The following is a 20,309-nucleotide window of genomic DNA, read 5'->3' as shown; positions in this document are numbered from 1 at the left end:
GTAAAAGTATAAATATGGGAGTAATTGACATTTTCCACGTATGTTTATTGTATAATGCAATTTGAGTTTTGATAGAAGACGGAAAAAAGTATTTAAATATTGGAATGAAAAAAGATATGGAGATATGAATTTATGCATTTTAATTGGTAGATGGGTGAAGGGATGTTTCTTGTGATTTTGACGAATTTTGACTTTTAAAGTTGGATAGAACTAGCTTTAAATTACTGATGAGATCGGAGCAACCGTCACACAGTGGTATAGGAAAAAAAAAGAGGGAAATAATTCGGTAACTTCTAAACGGTTAATCCGATTTTAATGAAATTTGGTATGCACAAAGAGGAGGTGTTGTCGAGTTTAGGTTTTGAATTTGGACCTTATAGGCCAACCAGGGGCCCGGCGGGGGTCCTCAAATTAGGACACCTCGGCTATGTTAAATTTTTAAAACGATCCTATTTCTTCATTTGAGTTCCGATTTAAAAAAAATTTCGTATATAGAATCTCCTCATCGAGCACTATAAAAAATGTCGTCAGTTTTGAAAAATAGACAAAATTACCTTTCCATTGATATATAACATGCCTACCTAATGTTTTTTAAGTGACAAATTAATTAGGGAAAACTCAACATCTTTTAGAAAATTTACCTATCACTATTATTTTCATCCATATATGTAACAAATTTAAGAGTTAACCTTATGGATGAAAATAATAGTGCTAGGTAAATTTTCTAAAAGATGTTGAGTTTTCCCTAATTAATTTGTCACTTAAAAAACATTAGGTAGGCACGTTATATATCAATGGAAAGGTAATTTTGTCTATTTTTCAAAACTGTATATAATTTTTGAAAATTAAAAAATTCGCGGAATACTTTAAAAAAAAAAAATTAAAAAATGTTTTTATTCAGTTTTTGCGAAGATACAAATTTTTCAAATTGCAATAAAAATTTTATTATGAATATTTTTTGATGAAATTTTACAGTTAGGTAGATTTTTTTACTCAAAAATAAAAATGTTTAATTTTCTTATTATAAATCCCGGAATTCCCAAAAAAGTTTTAAAAAATCCCAAAAATGGGATTTTTTGGTTTTTCGCCTATTATATCCATACCAGGGGCGGGGTTATCGAAACCCGTTACAAAATGGACCTGGTCCCCTCGGTATCATTTTTAGGTTTTGTTTAATTTATCGTATTTTATGTAAAGTCAGCTTTCCAAAATGTATAAATTCTATATACATCTTCTTAGAAACTTTTTAGATAACTTAAAAAGAAAAAGATACTTTTTTCCCAAAAAAATTACAAAAAATCGGCTTTTTTTTTAATTTTTTAAATTAAAATGCCTATAACTTTGGACTCAGTCGTGATTTTTACATAATTCTTTCACTGCTTGATATATAAACTTGTTGTTAAGCGAATAAAAAAAAAATGGCGAAAGTCGGGAATATTTGGACCCGCTATTATCAAAAAACTAAAGTAAGGACGGTAAAAAATTTAATATTTTAATTTTCAAATGCGAATATCTCCTAAACTATAAGAGATAATTTACTGCTACATTTTTTATAGTGCTCGATGAGGAGATTCTATATACGAATTTTTTTTAAATCGGAACTCAAATGAAGAAATAGGATCGTTTTAAAAATTTAACATAGCCGAGGTGTTCTAATTTGAGGACCCCCCGCCGGGCCCCTGGTTGGCCTATAAGGTCCAAATTCAAAACCTAAACTCGACAACACCTCCTCTTTGTGCATACCAAATTTCATTAAAATCGGATTAACCGTTTAGAATTTACCGAATTATTTTACTCTTTTTTTTTCCTATACCACTGTGAGATGTGTGGTTGAATTTTGTTTTTACTCCCAAATCTTCTAAATCATGGTCTTCTATATAAATTTTAAGGTGTCGTATCCATACACGTACATGTAACGGAGAACATTTTGTTCTATTGATTTTTTTTTATACCGTACGTTAACTTCAACAATTCTGTATTTTAACATTTAATTTTAACTTATCGAAATCACTTTTGGGAATTAAAGTGTAGCCAGAATCTACCTCAACAATTTTTATCTTGCCTTCAATGAAAACATATGTGAAAAATTTTTTTAGCTCCGACGACGGTATTTCACTTTTGTGGTATATATCAATTATTTGACTTATACCAAAAGTCTCGTCTTCCACTAAATAATCATCATCTGAAGAGCATGAATCAACAATATGTAAGGACTTGTTTGATTTTTGAGCAAATTTCAATTTTATGCATACTTTTGCAACATGGCCTATAATATTGAACCTAGAAACATGAAATTAAGAATGTAGAGTCCAGAGAAAATGAGAATCTATAAAATGGGAATTTTTTGGCACTTTTTCGTTGTTCAAAAGGTATTTTTCGAATTTTGCATAAATTAATATTTCGTAAATTTTACTATATTTATTCAAAATTTACTTTTTTCAATTTATGTAAATTAATTTTTCCAAGATTATTTTGCATTACACTAAAATATTTCGTACAATTTCGTATAAATTACGAAAGAATTTCTTGGTGCGAAACAACGAACGATTCGTACAATGTACGAAATTTTTCGTATATATTAGGCATGGATTTTTTTCAGTGTATGTGAATGAAAATCTAAAATAGAGTATTTTTTTCGTTCTTTAACTGGTACTTTTTGAATTTTCGATACTATTGAACTCAGAAACATGAAATTAAATAAAAGATGTCTTTTGGTATTGTATAAACCTAAAATTAATATATGTATAAAAACAAAATGAAACACGTAGTGTCCTGATTGAACGAAAATATATAAAAACTTTATGGAATTTTTTTTTAATAATACTTTTTGAATTTTCTATAATATTTAACCTAAAAACATAAAATTAGACACGCAGCTTCCTGAGTGTATAAAAATCTGTATGAGAGGAACATCTGGTTGAAAATTTAACATGCACCATCCTTATTCAACTAAAATCTAAAATCATTTTTCTTTGGCTTTAATTTTAAAATTAAGTTATTTGTTGTGTTTTATTTGAAGTTTTTATTGTGGAGAGATAATTTCAAGAGATGTTGCATACTTGAAATAACAAGTGAGAATAGATAATGAAATAAAAATCATATTTTTAAATTAAAAAACTTAATTTATGATTACCAGGGAAACCGAAAACATGCTCTAAAAAAAGTGTTTTAAGCGCTTTAAATATGCCGTAAAAAACTCAAAATATGCTCTTAAAATTTAAAAAATATGCTCCAAAAATAATTATTTTAAATTATATTTTAACATTGAAAAGCTTAAAAGACATATGTCATATTTCATCGTACTAGATTTTTGATAATTGATTCATCTGACAGTTTAAAGAACTAGTTTAATAGAACTCTGTTTTACGTTCAGATAACCAATAAATAACATGAAGCCATTTGGTCCCCAAAAAAAACATATTTCAAACGACAAAGTTTGACACATTTCTTCCAATTGTATTCATAGCTTCACACAGAAAAACGCCGAAACACGTGAACTTAATTTTCGGTCGTAGAATCTAGTGGCATACTCCGTTTTGAAAAGTTAGGTCAAAATCGGGAGATATTGGATTTTAAAGTTTACACTGTTTCTGAGGTGTTTTTTGATTATTTAAATTAAAAAAACTTTCACGCATAGAAAATTATGAATTAATTATGCATATACATATATTTAGGTTTTTATAATTAGTTCGTATGTCTATGCGTGAAAACTTTTTTCAAAAATTTAAAAATTAAAAAATAACCTCATAAACAGTTCATACTTTAAAACACAATATCTCCCGATTTTGACCTAAATTTTCAAAACGGAGTAAGCCACTAGATTCTACGACCCAAAATTAAGTTTAGGTGTCTCGGCGTTTTTCTGTGTCTTTTTGACATACTTACAGTGTTATCAATACTAGTTTTTTAAACGATAAAAATGGATTGGTGTCATGAAATCCAAAGTAATCGGTTTTATGTCCGATTTAAAATTTAATGCTTTATTGAATAAAAAATATAACATTGGTTTTCATGAGACTAATGTATTTTTGGAAGTTTTCAAGTTCTACAAAGAAAATAATTTTTTTCAAAATTGTAAAATAGGCTAAAAATTAAAAAAAAAAATAAATTTGATTTTTTTAGATATAGTTTTGAAAAGAAAATTAAAAATGTACAAAAATTAAAAAAAGCGAAAAACTTCATAATATGCACTAAAAGAGTAAAATATGCTCTAAAAACTCGAAAATAAGCCTTAAATATGCTACAAAAGTCAAATCATGCAAAATTATGCTCTTATGGGTAAAATATGCAAATATATGCTCTAACAAATCGATGCTAAAATTCTTAAATTGGTCTGAAACGTGTAAATATCTTATCCATGAGTCCATACGACGCACCACAAAAAACATGCATTTGCATATTTTGGTTTCCCTGATGATTACAACTTTTAAAAATAAAGGCATAAAAACCGTTTTTATAAATATTACTTTATGTCCCCTATGCAATGCCAGGAATTGTTTCTATTATTTTTTCCTATGTATAATACATAAATATGAAGTATAAAGTGTAAATAACGAAGGGAAGTAGACTTAAATACGTTTGATTTGAGATATTAATCATGAACGGGTAGTTTTTGAATGACAATAAATTTTTGTCATGCATGAAAGCAAAACAAAAGTAACAACTTTAAAAAAATTCGTAACCCTGAGAATGATGAATTGAGCTGCGCTGAATTCCAATCTGAAATAAGATTTCCATCACATCGTTTTCAAATCATCGGATTTGCATTGGTTCGATTATTCGAAATACTCGCATAAACTCATGATCGCCAATGACACGCTAATGTTAAAATCATGCATGTTTCACCTAAATTGAACCAATTCATTATCACTTGCACCTCTGATTAAACTATATCTTTGTCATGTAACTTTTTGCTGGAATATTCCGAAATATGATCCCTCCTACGAAGACAAAAAACATAACTTACTATCATATTCACATTTCTACTTAATCAGCATATGACATAGGAGAACGTCCCTGTCAAAATCTCAAGTCCATACAAAATAGAGGACATCAAAAGAGAATGCGCCAAACGGTATATAATTCGAAATGGTAAATAAATACCCGTCGAATAAAGCTTCCGTAAAGAACATATAATCACACATGTAATCATACAATCAAACGTTTATCTTTATAAATTCCCAAACATTTTAGCTGATCTACTAAGATAACAGAAGAGCCACCAACAGCGTTGCCGTTTTGGGCTTTTCCTACCAAATTTGGTAGGATTTTTTTCATTTGGTAGGATGTTAGTTTAAATCGATTTTTGTTAGTTTTGTCAAAACACATACTTTTAAAGAATATTAACAATTAATTATACACTTATTTACTGTATTAAAATATTAAAATTTGTGTATATTAAAATTTTATTACATATTTGAATCATTAAATGGTAGTGTCCGACCGAACGTTCGGGTACGGGTTCGGAGTTCGGTAAAAAGTGAGGTTCGGTCAATGTTCGGTGTTCGGCGAAATTTTGACCGAATACCGAACTCCGAACTTTTTATAAAATGTTTTTTTATCATATTTTTATATCATCAAAAAGTTTTAAAAATGCTGAAAATCTGTTTACAGAAGTTATCATACATCCTGGCTGTACAAAAAATTTCGGATATACATAGGTACAAAACGTCTTTTTAACCGTTCGTTTTTTCGGCTGATTTGAAAAACTTTTAACCAGAAACTGATTAAAAAGCTAAGAAAAGTGAAATATTTAATTTGAATTATCTAGTTTCGATTATAAATCTTTGATTTCATTTGTAACATCGAAATTTTCTAGGTTTTTATTCTCGAACGATCTAAACTGTCTGTCAGTCTCTTGAAAGAACGATAGGACCTAAACTATTGTTGCAGTTTGATTGGTATATAAAATGGACAATACAATATATATATATATATATATATATATATATCTCCCATATAAGGTTCACTTCTGAAAACCACTAAATAAATATATATATATATATATATATATATATATATATATATATATATATATATATATATATATATATATATATATATCCCATATAAGGTTCACTTCTGAAAACCACTAAATACCACATAATTTATTATTTAACTCGACATGAGTATGTTCTGCATATAGATAAATCATTTTTATTTCTTTGGACTTGCTCCATTACTGGTCATAGCTCCCATATAGGTTATCGACAGGATCGGTACATAATAGGTCATAGAATAATCGGTCAGTATCTGAAAATAAATAAATACAAATGTTTCTGGGCCTAATCATAATTAGTTACATACATACATACATACATACATACATACATACATACATACATACATACATACATACATACATACATACATACATACATACATACATACATACATACATACATACATACATACATACCTAAAGAAGTTACACAATGATAAATAGTATCTTTATTACGGTAACAAAACATATGGCGGGTTTTACAGTTCTCCGTAAGGGAAATAAAGTACTTTAGTACTAAAGTACATACTTAAGTAAAATTTCTAAAAATGTAGCTTGCAGGTGGAGGGTTTTTAGGAATCGGCGTAGCGGAATATAGCATTCTAACTTGTTTTACAATTTATTTAATTACATAGTACCTCAATTACTTCAACTACTACATCATAGAAAACTATTAGTATTTAGTACTACATTGTATCTCTTACTATTATTTTTGTTATAAGGCAAATATTTACATATGTACATATATTCAAACATTTATAAATTTTTATATTAACTAAAAGTATATTACTCTTTTACTTGATTTGGCTAAGGCCTTTAACTCGATAATTTTTTTTAATATGATATGTAAATTGCGAGATATATTTAAGTTCTCCTCTACTGCATGTAAGCTTATTTTTTCCTATCTTACAGGTAGATATCAATTTGTTGATGTTAATGGCCACTTTTCGAATATCAGTTTTGGGGCCACTTCTTTTTATCTTATATATTAATGATTTGCCAATGAGTATTAACTCGGATTATTGCAAATCTTTTTTATATGCAGATGATGTGATGCTCTTATTTAGTGTAAATAAAAATGATTTTAATAAACTTTCTTCTGATATTAACTATACTCTAAATCGTTTTTTACATTGGTCATCTGAAAACTCCTTGGTCATTAACTCAACAAAAACTAAAGCACTATCTTTTGGAAATAATGGAGAGGATTTAAATATTTATATTGCTGGTTCACCTGTATCGTTTGTTAATCAACTAAGATGTTTAGGTATTCATATCGATAATCGCTTAAATTTTGCAAATTTTTTCTCTCATTTAATGTCAATTATATTGTATGGTCTCGAGATTGTGTCAGGAACTTTTTCATATTTTATTACAAAATTAAATAGAATTGTAAATACGATTGTTAGATATGTTTTTTATCTCCGAAGACGTGAACATATTTCTGACTATGTCAAACGTTTTCTTGGTTGTTCTTTTCTGAATTTTATACGCTATCGTAACTTATTATTTTTTTATAGAGTCATTAAGATTGGATTACCCACATTACTATGTTCTAAATTCTCTTTTACACATTCTATTAGGAACCCGCAAATTTTAATACCAAGGATTTCTTTAGTTGTATTTGAACAATCTTTTTTAGTTAGAATAGCTAGATATTGGAATTATATACCTCTAGAACTAAGAGTATTTTCCCATTCCAATAATGCTTTCCAGCTCAAACTCATGAGCTTTCTCGTCTCTAACTAACTTGTTACGAGTTTTTCTATACCATAATTTTTAATTATATTTTTCGAATAATTTGTCCATACTTTATCACTGCTGGGATCTGTCTTTTTAAATTCTAATACTACATTGTTTATTACCATTGGTTTGGGAACCAATATAATAATGGAGCGCATTTATAAATTTATAAAATAAATTACCATTATAATATTTATATTTATAATTTTTTATTTAGGATTACTGCCTTGTAATATATAAATATTTATTGGCCAATAGTGGCTTTTTATATTACTATGAATAAAATTAAAATAAAAATAAAATAAAAGTATATTAAAATTTTGTCTTAATTGTAGGTTTATTATCTTCCTCCAATTCTGCCAACAATGTAGGCAGCCAGAAATCTAAGGACCAACAACGTATTCAGTCATCAGTTGCTCCGTGGTCCACCCAAACCATGACAACAAAATCCCAAGGACCAGGTTTGGCTGAAATACAAAAGGCAGAGATACGCGAACGTCGTGCGGACCAACAACGCCAATTAGAAATTCAAGAAAAGCAGATGCGTGCTCATGAAACTCAAGATACAGTTTTGAAGTGGAATGCTGCACCTGTGCCTGTTAAAAGTTTTGCTGAAATTCAAGCTGAGGAGGCGAAACGTTTGGCTCACGAACAAATGGAATTGCAAAGGCGTAAAGAACAAGAAGCACACAATAATCTCGTCGCCTTTAATTCTGCTGGTACTACCGCCGCAGGGGGTCTTAATAGTTCATCGAATATTTCGAGCATTTGGAGTGGTAATAAAATTTGGGGAACATCTACCAATGCTACTGGCTTTTGGGAAGAACCACTTAAATTTAATAATAAATCAATGACTTCTGGTTTATCCAATAACAATGTAAACAATAATAGTAATGTAACAGGTGCTTCAATTATATCACAATCATCGAATTTGCAACAAAAGCAAACAACTTCTCAGCAGCAACAACAACAACCTTCTTCATCCCAACAGTCTTTAAATAAGAACGTCAAAAAAAGTCCAAGCGTTGCAGTAGGGCAAAATACAATATCCTCACCAACAGGTAGCACATCAGGCGGCTCAAACCCTCAAAGAAAACCGTCAAACAATGCTGTACCAGCTACTAAGCAAGTAAAGTCTCAAAAAGCCGATAATAATGGTGCAGTTTGTGGAAATAATGAAAATAAGAAATCTACTGTTAAAAACAGCAATAATACTAATAAGATTGATGATTACGAAGCAGAATTTACCAATTGGTGTACAAAAAGCTTAAATAATATGAACACAAAAGTAGACGGTAATTATTTTTAAGAATATTATATTAAGAATACTTAATTAAATGTATGTTTTTTTATAGTGCCTACATTTGTCTCCTTTTTAAGGGACTTGGAGTCACCCTATGAAGTAAAAGATTACATTCGCATGTATTTAGGTAAATAAATTTATTTTTTTTTTGTCTTATATTTCTTTCGAGATTTACATATAACTTTTTTCTTTTTTCCATTCAGGTGAAAGTAAAGAATATATAGATTTCGCCAAGCAATTTTTGGAACGTAGAAGCAAATATAAAAACCTACAACGCGCACAAAATGCTCATGACGATGATTTATGTAAGCCTGCCCAGGCTATAACTCCGTCAGTCAATGATAACAGTGAGAATAAGGTATTTATCAAACTAGGAATTTTGTTTATTTTATACCCATCATCTTCATGACAAGGCTATATATAAGTTTGTCATTCCGTTTATAATTTCTATACTATATTTTTCCTATGCAGTATATATTCTGGATCGTTGTAGATAGCAGATTCATCAAGCCATGTCCGTCTGCCTTTATGTTTATTGAAATCAATTTGAATACCCCAGATATCTTCGGATCCAAATATTCTGTCCTGAAGTTTCCTATTTAAAATCAGCAAAATCGGTCTATAAATAACGGAGATATAAGCAAAAATTACAGACAACCTTTTTCGGCGTCAATCTGATATGGTTCAAAGTAAATACGCAAAATTAATAAAAAGGAGACGATTTGTCTTCCCTTTTTTATTATTTTACCTTAAACATTTTACCTTCATAATGATAAGAGCTATTAACTAATTAATTCTCAATTTAAACACCGCGGATTACTCGTTTAAATTAATATAGTATTCCATCAAAAATGTTAACTAAATCATTAGGATTTACACTTAGAGAAAAATACTGCAAATAATCATTCATATTTAACACAACCTATAATTTTGGGGCATTCAGACGCATACAGCTTAATAGGATATATGTTGTTATTGTACGATAGGTTACGTATGAAGTATGTTGTTATTGGTTTGTTATTTCCAAAGTCGAAGAAATTGGAGAAAAAAAAACATTAAATTTAATTCTAAAAAAAATATATTTATTTAAGTAAAAAAAAAACTCAGCCTAGTTGAGTTCGGTTTCAGTTGAATGATTCAAAATTTTATTTTGATTTTATTTATATAAGTCACATTACAATGTTAGTTCGGGAGATTTAGACTCGTCCATAGGCTCTGAACATACCGACTAGTACAAAATAGAACTTGTAATAGTTTGTAACGTACTTGTAGTAGTTCCAGTAACAATTGTTACTAATTACACTGAAAATAATCCATGCTCAACTTTACGAAAAAAAATTTCATAACTTCTTTTTTCGTAATATTTACAAAAATTTCGTGTATAATACGAAATATTATTTAATAAGACCCTTTTCTATTTTTACGAAAGTACGAGAACCTTTCGTAATATTTTTTTCTTAAATTTTAGCGAAATTAAACATAATTATATTATCGTTAAATAAAATTACAACATTTTTATACAAATTAAGAAAAAGTATAATATAATTCACGAACTATTTTCATAAAAAAATTAAAAATTCGTGTGGAGAATAATTTTCAACTAAAATTAGAAAAATTATTTTAAAATGAACAAAAATGTTTGCATAAATTAATATTTCGTAAATTTTACCATATTTATTCAAAACTCATAAATTAATATTTCGTAAATTTTACCATATTTATTCAAAATTCACTTTTTTAAATTTGTTTAAATTAATTTTTCCAAGATTATTTTGCATTATACTAAAATATTTCGTACAATTTCATATATATTACGAAAGAATTTATTGGTGCGAAACAACGAACGATTCGTACAATGTACGACATTTTTCGTATATATTGGGCATGGATTTTTTTCAGTGTAGTAATAAATAGTAACAACTTTTAGTTATTGAACACAGCTACTACAAGTAATTAATTTTTTTTTTATCAAATTAAATTAATTAATGTTAAAAAGAAGCAAAAAAATTCCGGTTTTTTAACTATTAAGAAAAATATTATTACATATATAATCCACATGGGATATAAAACCTATGTGGATTTTTTATTTTGGGCTTCTAAGTCCAGAAAAATAATCAAACAACCTGTTACAAAAATAAAATGTGATTTAGTTTTCATAATAAAGCATTTAAGTTGAAATTGTACCTTGCCTCAAATATACTTAAGCCATTTATTGTTGAATAAAATTGTGGACATTTAAGTCAAATTTTGAAGGGAGCTTTGTATAGGGGCTATGGTCAAATTATAATTATAAAATTCATGAGAGTCATCAAGGCTAGTATAAAACTTGGTTTTGCAGCTTTTTGTCGAGATACGAGTATATTAAACATAATTATGAACTTAAAAGCCCTATTCGTCGGGTTCAGTTGTATGGGGGCTAGGTGAAATAATGGACCGATGTCAACCATTTTCAATAGGCATCGTCTCCGGTACCATGCCAAATTTTATTGAATTATCTTCAAAATTGCGATAATTGAATTATCTTCTGAGAGAAAAAAAGCCAGATGAAATACATTACAAGAAAACGGATCAAAAGAAATATGTATATGAACAGGATAAGGAGCAAAACTATGAATAGTACACTAAAATAAAAAACGGACTAATGGATAACTATGATAAAACCAAAAGTGCCCAAGGACAAAAACAAATCTCTCCCCCACTATCAGTATGCAATTTCATCAGACATAAAGAATATATCCTCAATCCATACGTTAAACTCACCCCTAGTTCCATAGATATCAATGAAATATTAATACTCTCCAAAATTAAAACAAAAAACCACGAAAGTTTTATCCCAAGTCAAACCCCTAACGCGAATTGCCGACAACCAACACCATATTCAGTCAACACAATAGAGCAACAACATCCTTCTCATTATTTTGGAATGTTGCAAACAAGTATCAAGCGAAAATGGTCGAGACAAGAATCATCATGCACCCGCAATACCAAAAATCACACATCACCTGTACTCACCATGAAAAACAAAAAATATACAAAAGAAAAATTAGACAATATCAGAATGGATTACTATTTCCCTCCATACATCCAAAATAAGAAGTTTGATCCTGTTAATAACATTTCAATTTAGAATCAGGGACCGTAACAGTTATAAGTTATATTAAAAAAAGTTAATTTATAACAGTTATTATGTGACTTTAAAAATAAAAATCCATATGAAAAAGTTATTTTTAAACCTAAAAATAAAAATTCAAATGAAATTTAAAAAAAAAGAGTTTTATTTTTCCGTCATAAAATAAAAATTATATGAGGAGTTTTGTTGTTTCCGTCAGAAAATAATACTCATTTTCAATAATAATGCTTTCAGAAGAAATTAAAAAAGGTTGTGTTCAGTCACAACAGAAAAATTACCATTTGCCGTTTTTGATTCTGATGTTTTTAACGTCAGTACAAATCAACTATTTAATGGACTTGATCAGATATACAAATAAAATAAGAGACCGAAAAAATATATAAAAACATTGTTAATTGTTTGACTGGGAAAACAAAACTCCCCAAATGAGTTTTATTTTCTGATGGAAAAAATAAAACACCTCAAATAACTTTTATTTTATGACGGAAAAATAAAACTCATATTTTAACTGTTTCAATCAGACTTTTATTTTTCCGTTAAAAAATAACTGTTATTTGTGGAGCTAAGATAGTTTTTTTAAATCACCATATATTCTGAAAAAGCACTTCAATACGTGTATATTGGTATATAATAGTATAGATCTACGTTGACTGCAATATAGAGGTTTTTTGGGTTAAAAATTTCAGAATAACTGTTATTTACAGTCCCTGTTTAGAATACTTGAAAATAAACAATCAAAACAATTACACTACACAACAAAAATTAATAAACCTTTTATTGTATTGTTTATTATACATTTTTTTTAAACATGTTAAATTTAGAATTAAATAATAAACAATCTTAATTTAATGTATATTATGACTAACTTCTTTTTATTCCACGAAAAGTTAATTACACATGTAGTTAGGGAATCATTTTAGGGCTATCTTTGAATTTTGTTATAAGATAGTAAGGTAGGGAGGGCCTAGACAGAGAAGTAATGTCACCAACTTCTCCTGTGATTTCTTTATTTTTGTTTTGGTTAATATATTGAAGCTACTTTTTTAAGTTAATGTGCGGTTCTTAGCCTATATTGATGGAGACAAGAACACAACCCCAAACCCTGGGAACGGTCGGAATTATAGGTACCGCAAGTCTCCTGAAGGGTAGGGCACATCGCCTGAACCGTAACAATCCCAATAACCCTTTCACGCACAAAACTAAAACGCCGGACTTTTATTTTGACGTATATTGATCATTTTGGATGAAAAGTGGAAAAAGTATTTTTATCGCGGATAAGGATAATATCGTCGTAGTATAAAATTCTGAAATAAAAATAAAATTCTAAAAATTCTTTAATAGAAATTAGTTTATTGTAGCTGTGAACTCAAAATTATGCTCTACATCGAGAAAAATTAAAAAAATCGTGGGACACCGATTTTTGGGCCAAATTTCGAGCAATATTTCGCTATTTTGCAATTTGACCCATTCTTGGTGGTCAAAAAGGGGCTTAAATATCAAAGTATATTGATGGACTTGTGAAATAATGCTAAAATAAGTTAAATTTAACACAAAATGTTTACAAAATCTAAAAAATTTTAAAATTCAGTTTGAATTGTAGGTAGTTTACTGGTACGTAAGTTTAGATAAAATGCATATTAAAACATCAGAAAGAATATTTTTGATAATTTTTTTCATAAAATAAACGTATTAGATTTTAGAAAAGAAAATGAAATAAAAAACATATTTTATTTTCCTCATTTAAAATCGTTCTGTTTTATTTTTTGTAATAGATCGTATTGGGTCTATATACTTGTATTAATTCCCAAACAGTGCTATACCTAAATTTAAAATTAATTTTCGAAATTTTTACATATCTTGAAATTTTAGTGTTAAATCCAACTTATTTTACCTGACCATCAAGATACTTTGATATTTAAGCCCCTTTTTAATCACCAAGAACGGGTTGAGTTGCCAAAATGTGAAATATTGCTCAAAATCTGGGCCAAAAATCGGTGTATTGTCGTTATCTATAAGCGGATTAAAACTTCTTCGGATCGAAATCTTGTCAAGAACTAATTTTTTAAATAATTTAACAATATAAAGCAATTTCTTTCACTGTTTTAACTTTTCTTTTAAGAAAATTTGAAAGTCGTGGCTCCAATTCAGCCGTCAGAGCTCATATTGTCAATCAGGCTTTGAAAAAAACACACGTTAACATAAAGAACCGAGGAAACAGTATATTTTGATATTGGAAATATCATTTACAATTAAAAATTTTAAAATAAGTACAAACAGGCCGTTTAAGAAATCTTAGGTTATGTCTCCAATATAATACTATAAATCGTTTCTATTATTTTTTCCAATGCTAAATATTTCAAATACTAATAAAATACGATGGAGTAAAAAAACTTATAAACTCTATATATCATAAGAAAGTAGTGATAAATACCTTTTATTTAAGATACAAATCATAAAATTCTAACTGATAATTTTTGAGAAAAATTATTTTTTACCGCAAAATAAGGTCGTTTCTATTATTTTTTCCACCACCGTATATAAATTTTCCGAAAATAACATATAGGCCTTTTTTAAATATATACAGAAAGATAAATTTACTTAAATATTTGAAATTATAATTTTAACTATATTGAAGACATCTTATGGAAATAGCTTAACAACTTAAAATTCTCATTTTTATATGAAGAATAAAAAATTTGTAAATGGAACGAGGAAGTTCATATTTAAAAAAAAAAAAAATCGATTTTTTTCATTTTTTTTTTTTGCTAAAATTTTGCAACTTAATAATACATTTACACATAATAAGCATTTCGGAAAGATATCAAACACAAATATTGGTTGAAAAATTAAAAAGTTATTGCAAATTCCCCAGACCATTAACGTGTCTCACAGCACATGAATTCGAAATGTTGCAAACAAATTTACATTTTTTAGGATATATTGTAAAAAAACATTTTGTTATTTAAAATATATCTATAATAACTAGAATATTAGCTGTTGTCTTTATACGATAACGCAAATTTTTCTCAGCTATGGTTAAAAAAGTTTGCCGTTAAAACGGCTGTCTCAAATCTCCAATTTTAGTTTGAAACTTTGTTAAGAAATTTCAAAATTTTTAGGTGATCTCATGGGGATTTGGGGACAATAGATAAGGGAATAAAACGGTGAAAAAATTAAATCAATAATTCTTACAGTTTAGCTGTACCTGCGATTTGAACTCGGCGGATTTCGGGAAATTCGCACTTTTTGGTAATATTTTAGGGAATACGTATTAATTCTTTACTGTTGTACATTTTAAACAAAGTATTTTCAGAGTATTATAGATCAGATAATATAAGATATATATTTCAAGTTTTATTTAAATCGGACATTCTTAACCTATAAAATGTGGAGTTCAAAGGTCAAATTTTGCTATATTCGGGAATTTTCAGTGTACCATATCGAAATATTATTTATTTGATGACCATATTTACTAAAAATTATTGGAATTTATCGCATAAAGTCCGATATTTGAAATAGAGTGCAATAAAGGTAAATTAACTCTTTAAGGTTCTTGGTTACAATTTTAAATCAAAGTTCAAAAATTCGAAAAAGCAATTTAACCCCGAATTTCAAAAAATCGTAAAAACACTATCTATTTGAATAATGCTCTATATAATTACAGAAATATAGGTTAGGTTAGGTTAAGAAGGGTTATACACCGTAAAAAACGGTGTATATCCACTCGGAGACCATAAGGTCCATTGTGATTCCCTTCAAGAAGTGAAGATTCAAAACAGAAGCCAAAACACTACCACAACACAAAAACGCTACCACAACACAAGAATGAAAGAAAATGGTAAAGAGGTCATATTAATAGATAATTAAATAACAGATAAGTAAATAATTATATATATATATATAATAAGGAAAATCCATGTCCCCCTATAAAGCCCAGTTAAAGAAGTGACTAATTCCCTTGACAAAACCTAGTAGACTGCGAGGGTTAAGTCCCGCAATTTCCCCCAGTTCGCCATGGAACCTATTCCCTAGCCATTTCAACCTAAGGTTCTGTATCCTAGGACACTGGCAAATAATATGCTCGATCGTCTCTACTTCCTCCTCATCCTCGCATAACCTGCAATAGTCCGGTACACTACTGTCCCACTTACTAACAAAGGCTCTAACTGAGCAGTGTCCAGTTAGAATCCCTATCAGAACCCTTAGACTGCGTCTGTCCAGTCCTATAAGTATTTTGGTAGCACCCATATCAAGTTTTGGCCACAGGGCCTTTGATATTTTGCAATCCAATCTACTATTCCAGGACTGGTTAATGATATCACGTATTCTTTCGAATATCAACCTATTATAGTGACAAATGGGTGGTTTAACCATCCTTTCCCTGTCATCTATATCAAGGTTCGAACCTAATCTAGCTAGTTCGTCCGCAACCTCATTACCATGCACATTACAGTGCCCTGGCACCCAACACAATCTAATGACAAACAGTCTCATAATGTCCCTAAGGGCATTTCTGCAATCTACAACTAGGTGCGAGTGTACCGTGTGACAATCCAATGCTCTAAGAGCAGCTTGACTATCAACATAAATTGTCACAACCGACCCCGGATCGATATGATTCCGAATCAGTTCCGTCGCTTTCCAGATCGCTAGGATCTCTGCTTGGAAGACACTACATTCGTCAGGGAGTCTGAATGACCGTTTTATGTTCATATCAGCGATATAGACACCGGCACCCGTGCCGGTATCCATCTTGGACCCGTCAGTGAAAACTGCACACCCTCCAAACAGTCTATCGGATACAAGCCAATCATCCCTAGTTGGAAATTCTATCAAAGGTGTTTCCCCGAAGTCTAGAGTATTAATATCATAATCCGTAATTCCGTGAAGGGAATTACCCTGATCAAGCAGACCTACTTCGTACAAAATTTTTGTATGATTGTCGCGCGAGGGTTTCACTAACGAAGACTCGTAGAGTCTTAGTAGATTCCTAGCCGCCACACCCGCTACAAAATGTTCTATAGGTGACGGGTTCAGAATGATGTCCAAGGCCGCTTGCGGAGTACTTCTAATGGCACCAGTAATGCCAATGGAGGCACACCTTTGAGCTTTATTGAGCAACTTCCTGTAACTGTCCTTTCTCAATGTCTCCCACCAGACAATGCAACCATAAGTTAGAATAGGCCTGACAACCGATGTGTAAATCCAATTTACCATATCTGGTTGCAGACCCCAATTCTTCCCTATGGAATTCTTGCATGTGTAGTAGGCATTGAGACCCTTTTTCATTCATTCCTGAGTTTTTTCCTTCCATGACAGCTTGCTATCAAGGAAGATCCCTAAATACTTAGCTCCTCTAGATAAACCTAATTCGACGCCATCTAACATTGGCAATCTGAAATTGTCTACCTTATACCTTCTGGTAAATAGTACCAGTTCCGTTTTACAAGGATTAACACCCAGTCCCTTATCTTTCGCCCATAGCGAGAGTTCACCTAATGCAGTCTCCATGATGTCACTGATCGTGGATAGAAATTTTCCTTTGACCAGTATCACCACGTCGTCCGCATAGGCAACTATCTTCCTACCCTTAGATTCAAATAGCCTTAGGATACCGTTAACCGCTAGTAGCCACAGAAGAGGAGATAAAACACCTCCCTGTGGTGTCCCCCTGGTAACCCTTCTCCTAATGCAATGATCCCCTAGGGTCGAGTTAATAATTCTACTGCTAAGCATACAGACTATCCAACTCACCAGGAAGTCCTGAACTCCGAGCCCTATAAGCGAATCTCTAATAGCCTCAATCCTTATATTATTGAAGGCTCCCTCAATGTCCAAAAACGCAGCCAGAGTATAATACTTATTCTTCAAGCCGTGCTCAACACAACTTACCACCTCATGCAGTGCACTCTCAACAGATTTACCCTTAAGGTAGGCATGTTGAGCGCCACTAATGAGGCGAGTATCAATATAGTTCCTTAGATGTAGATCTATCAGTCTCTCAAGTGTCTTCAAAAGAAAAGAAGACAGGCTGATAGGTCTAAAATCCTTTGGCTTTGAGTGGCTTACCTTACCGGCCTTGGGTATGAAAATAACCCTAACCTCCCTCCACCTCTTTGGTAAATACCTACTACCAAGGCATCTCTTAAAAATCTTCATCAGAAGAGATATAGCGTCCTGAGGCAAGTTCTTTAGTAGAGCTGGAAATATACCATCCGGCCCCGGTGACTTGAAGGGGTCGAATGAATTAATACAGAAATATAACAAAAACTTATATATTATTTATAAAACGTCATATTTAACCCTTTTTGAATATGGAGCAAACTTGAACTTAATTCATAAGCTTTTATACCTAATATATAATTTTTGTTTTATTTCTGTTATTCCTCTAATTATATAGAGTAACTTCGGGGTTAAATTTGTCTCATGTATTTTAAAGGGTTAATTTTACTTTTATAACTGTTATTTTAAACTTTGTACTAAAAATTCCAGTCATATTTATTAAATATGGCCAACAAATAAATAATATTTCGACATGGCATACTGAGAACTCAAAAAATTTGCAAAATTTGACCTTTGAACTCCACATTTTATGGGTTAAGAAGGTCCGATTTAATCTGATCTATAATACTCTGAAAATTCTTTGTTTAAAATGTACAACAGTAAAGAATTAATAAGTGTTCTCTAAAATACTACAAAAAAGTGCGATTTTATTTTTTTTTTCACCGCTTTTATTCCCTTATCTATTGTCCATAAATCCCCATGAGATCTCCTTAAAATTTTGAAATTGTAAATGCACTTAGAAACTTCATAGCCGTTGCGGCACCTGTTAACGTTATCCTATCAGTCTAATTTTTTGCATGACATTGTTTTACAACCCATAGACCAATTCTAGAGGGGGAGGGCCTGTCGGATAAAATATTTTTTTCTTCATATAAGCTTGGAGCACTCTATTGTTATATAATGATGCTTTGGTAAAACAATAACCTCCTAATGGCAACCAAGATGCTCGGTTCGTCCACGAACCTTTAAAAGACCATCTTCGTCAGAAATACGTTCTTACCCTTAAAGAGCATATTTCATGTAAGTAAACATCAGACTGAGCATTTTTGTACAATATATTCTTGGCTTCACATATCATCTCGCCACTGTCTTAACACATTTTGATCATAGTCTCTTCAAATTGTTGCATTTTTCTGAGCCATCTGAGTACCGTTTTAAAATCATACCAAAAGTAGCATGAATTTATCGGCATGCGTTCAATCTTGGTCACTTTCTGAGCTAATCTAATTCCCTGCACGGCTGCCAGTAGCTTCAACCTTGGTATCGATATTGGTTTTGATCGATAACTCGGATATGCCGCAAATCCGAGCTCTCCAATAACATATTGCGGCATATCCGAGCTCTGCAAATTTCAACCTAGGCGAATAACACCCATCTAGTACCTGATTGCCAAACAGCCTGCAGCAGTATTTTCAAACAAATTGTATAGCACGATACGAATCCCATGGGATCATAAATAGACATCAAGACGCTCAAAACTTCCCTCTTTGTATCTCAAATCGATCAGCATTCTTGTTGCGTACAAAGTGGGCTATACATGGCGCACAGTTCAGTCCAAATGATAAGGCGTTCATCACATAAATAGAGGAATTGCCAACGTCATCTTCATTCCACCAATGAAATCTTTGCACGTGGGTGTCCTCTTGCCTCACTACAATCTGATGAAACATTTCAGCAATGTCGCCGCATATCGCTATTCGACCAATTCTGAAAGCTAGAAGAACATCAATTAATGGAGTCAACAAGTCGGGGCTGCTTAGTAGAAAATCATTTAGTAATGCTGCATTCATTTTAGCGGCAGCATCCCACACCATCATAATTCTATGCTGTTTGTTCGGATTGTTGATAACAAATATAGATACCATATGGGCATATTCTGCATTAAGTTTTCTAGCATAGCCTTTATCTATCAAGTTGTTAATTTACTTTTCCATTTTCGTCCTTAAGTTGACGCCTTTTCTCAAGTCATGTGGAGCGCTTGTAGGCCGTATCATAACTCTCAGGCAGATCTACTTTTTCACTTTGCCATGGTAAACCAATTTCAAAATGACCATTATCATATTTACAAG

At 30.7% G+C, this 20,309-nt stretch overlaps 1 protein-coding gene across 5 annotated transcripts in view; it reads left to right on the top strand.

Annotated features, from left to right (window-relative positions):
* LOC119606795 (GIGYF family protein CG11148) overlaps positions 1–20,309 on the top strand; it is a 118,269-nt gene that overhangs the window by 86,233 nt on the left and 11,727 nt on the right. For all 5 annotated transcript variants that reach the window (XM_037960387.1, XM_037960390.1, XM_037960389.1 and 2 more), the window contains 3 exons: positions 8,080–9,039; positions 9,100–9,174; positions 9,251–9,405. In XM_037960387.1, coding sequence (XP_037816315.1) covers positions 8,080–9,039; positions 9,100–9,174; positions 9,251–9,405 — 1,190 coding nt within the window. The remainder of the gene's footprint in view (positions 1–8,079; positions 9,040–9,099; positions 9,175–9,250; positions 9,406–20,309) is intronic.

This window comes from Lucilia sericata, unplaced genomic scaffold (assembly GCF_015586225.1).
Source record: "Lucilia sericata isolate MDLA Ls3-8-SP2 unplaced genomic scaffold, ASM1558622v1 Contig000623F_arrow, whole genome shotgun sequence".
Classification (NCBI taxonomy): Eukaryota; Metazoa; Arthropoda; class Insecta; order Diptera; family Calliphoridae; genus Lucilia; species Lucilia sericata.
Note: the sequence above shows the minus strand (reverse complement) of the source record. Positions and strands in the feature narration are given on the sequence as shown.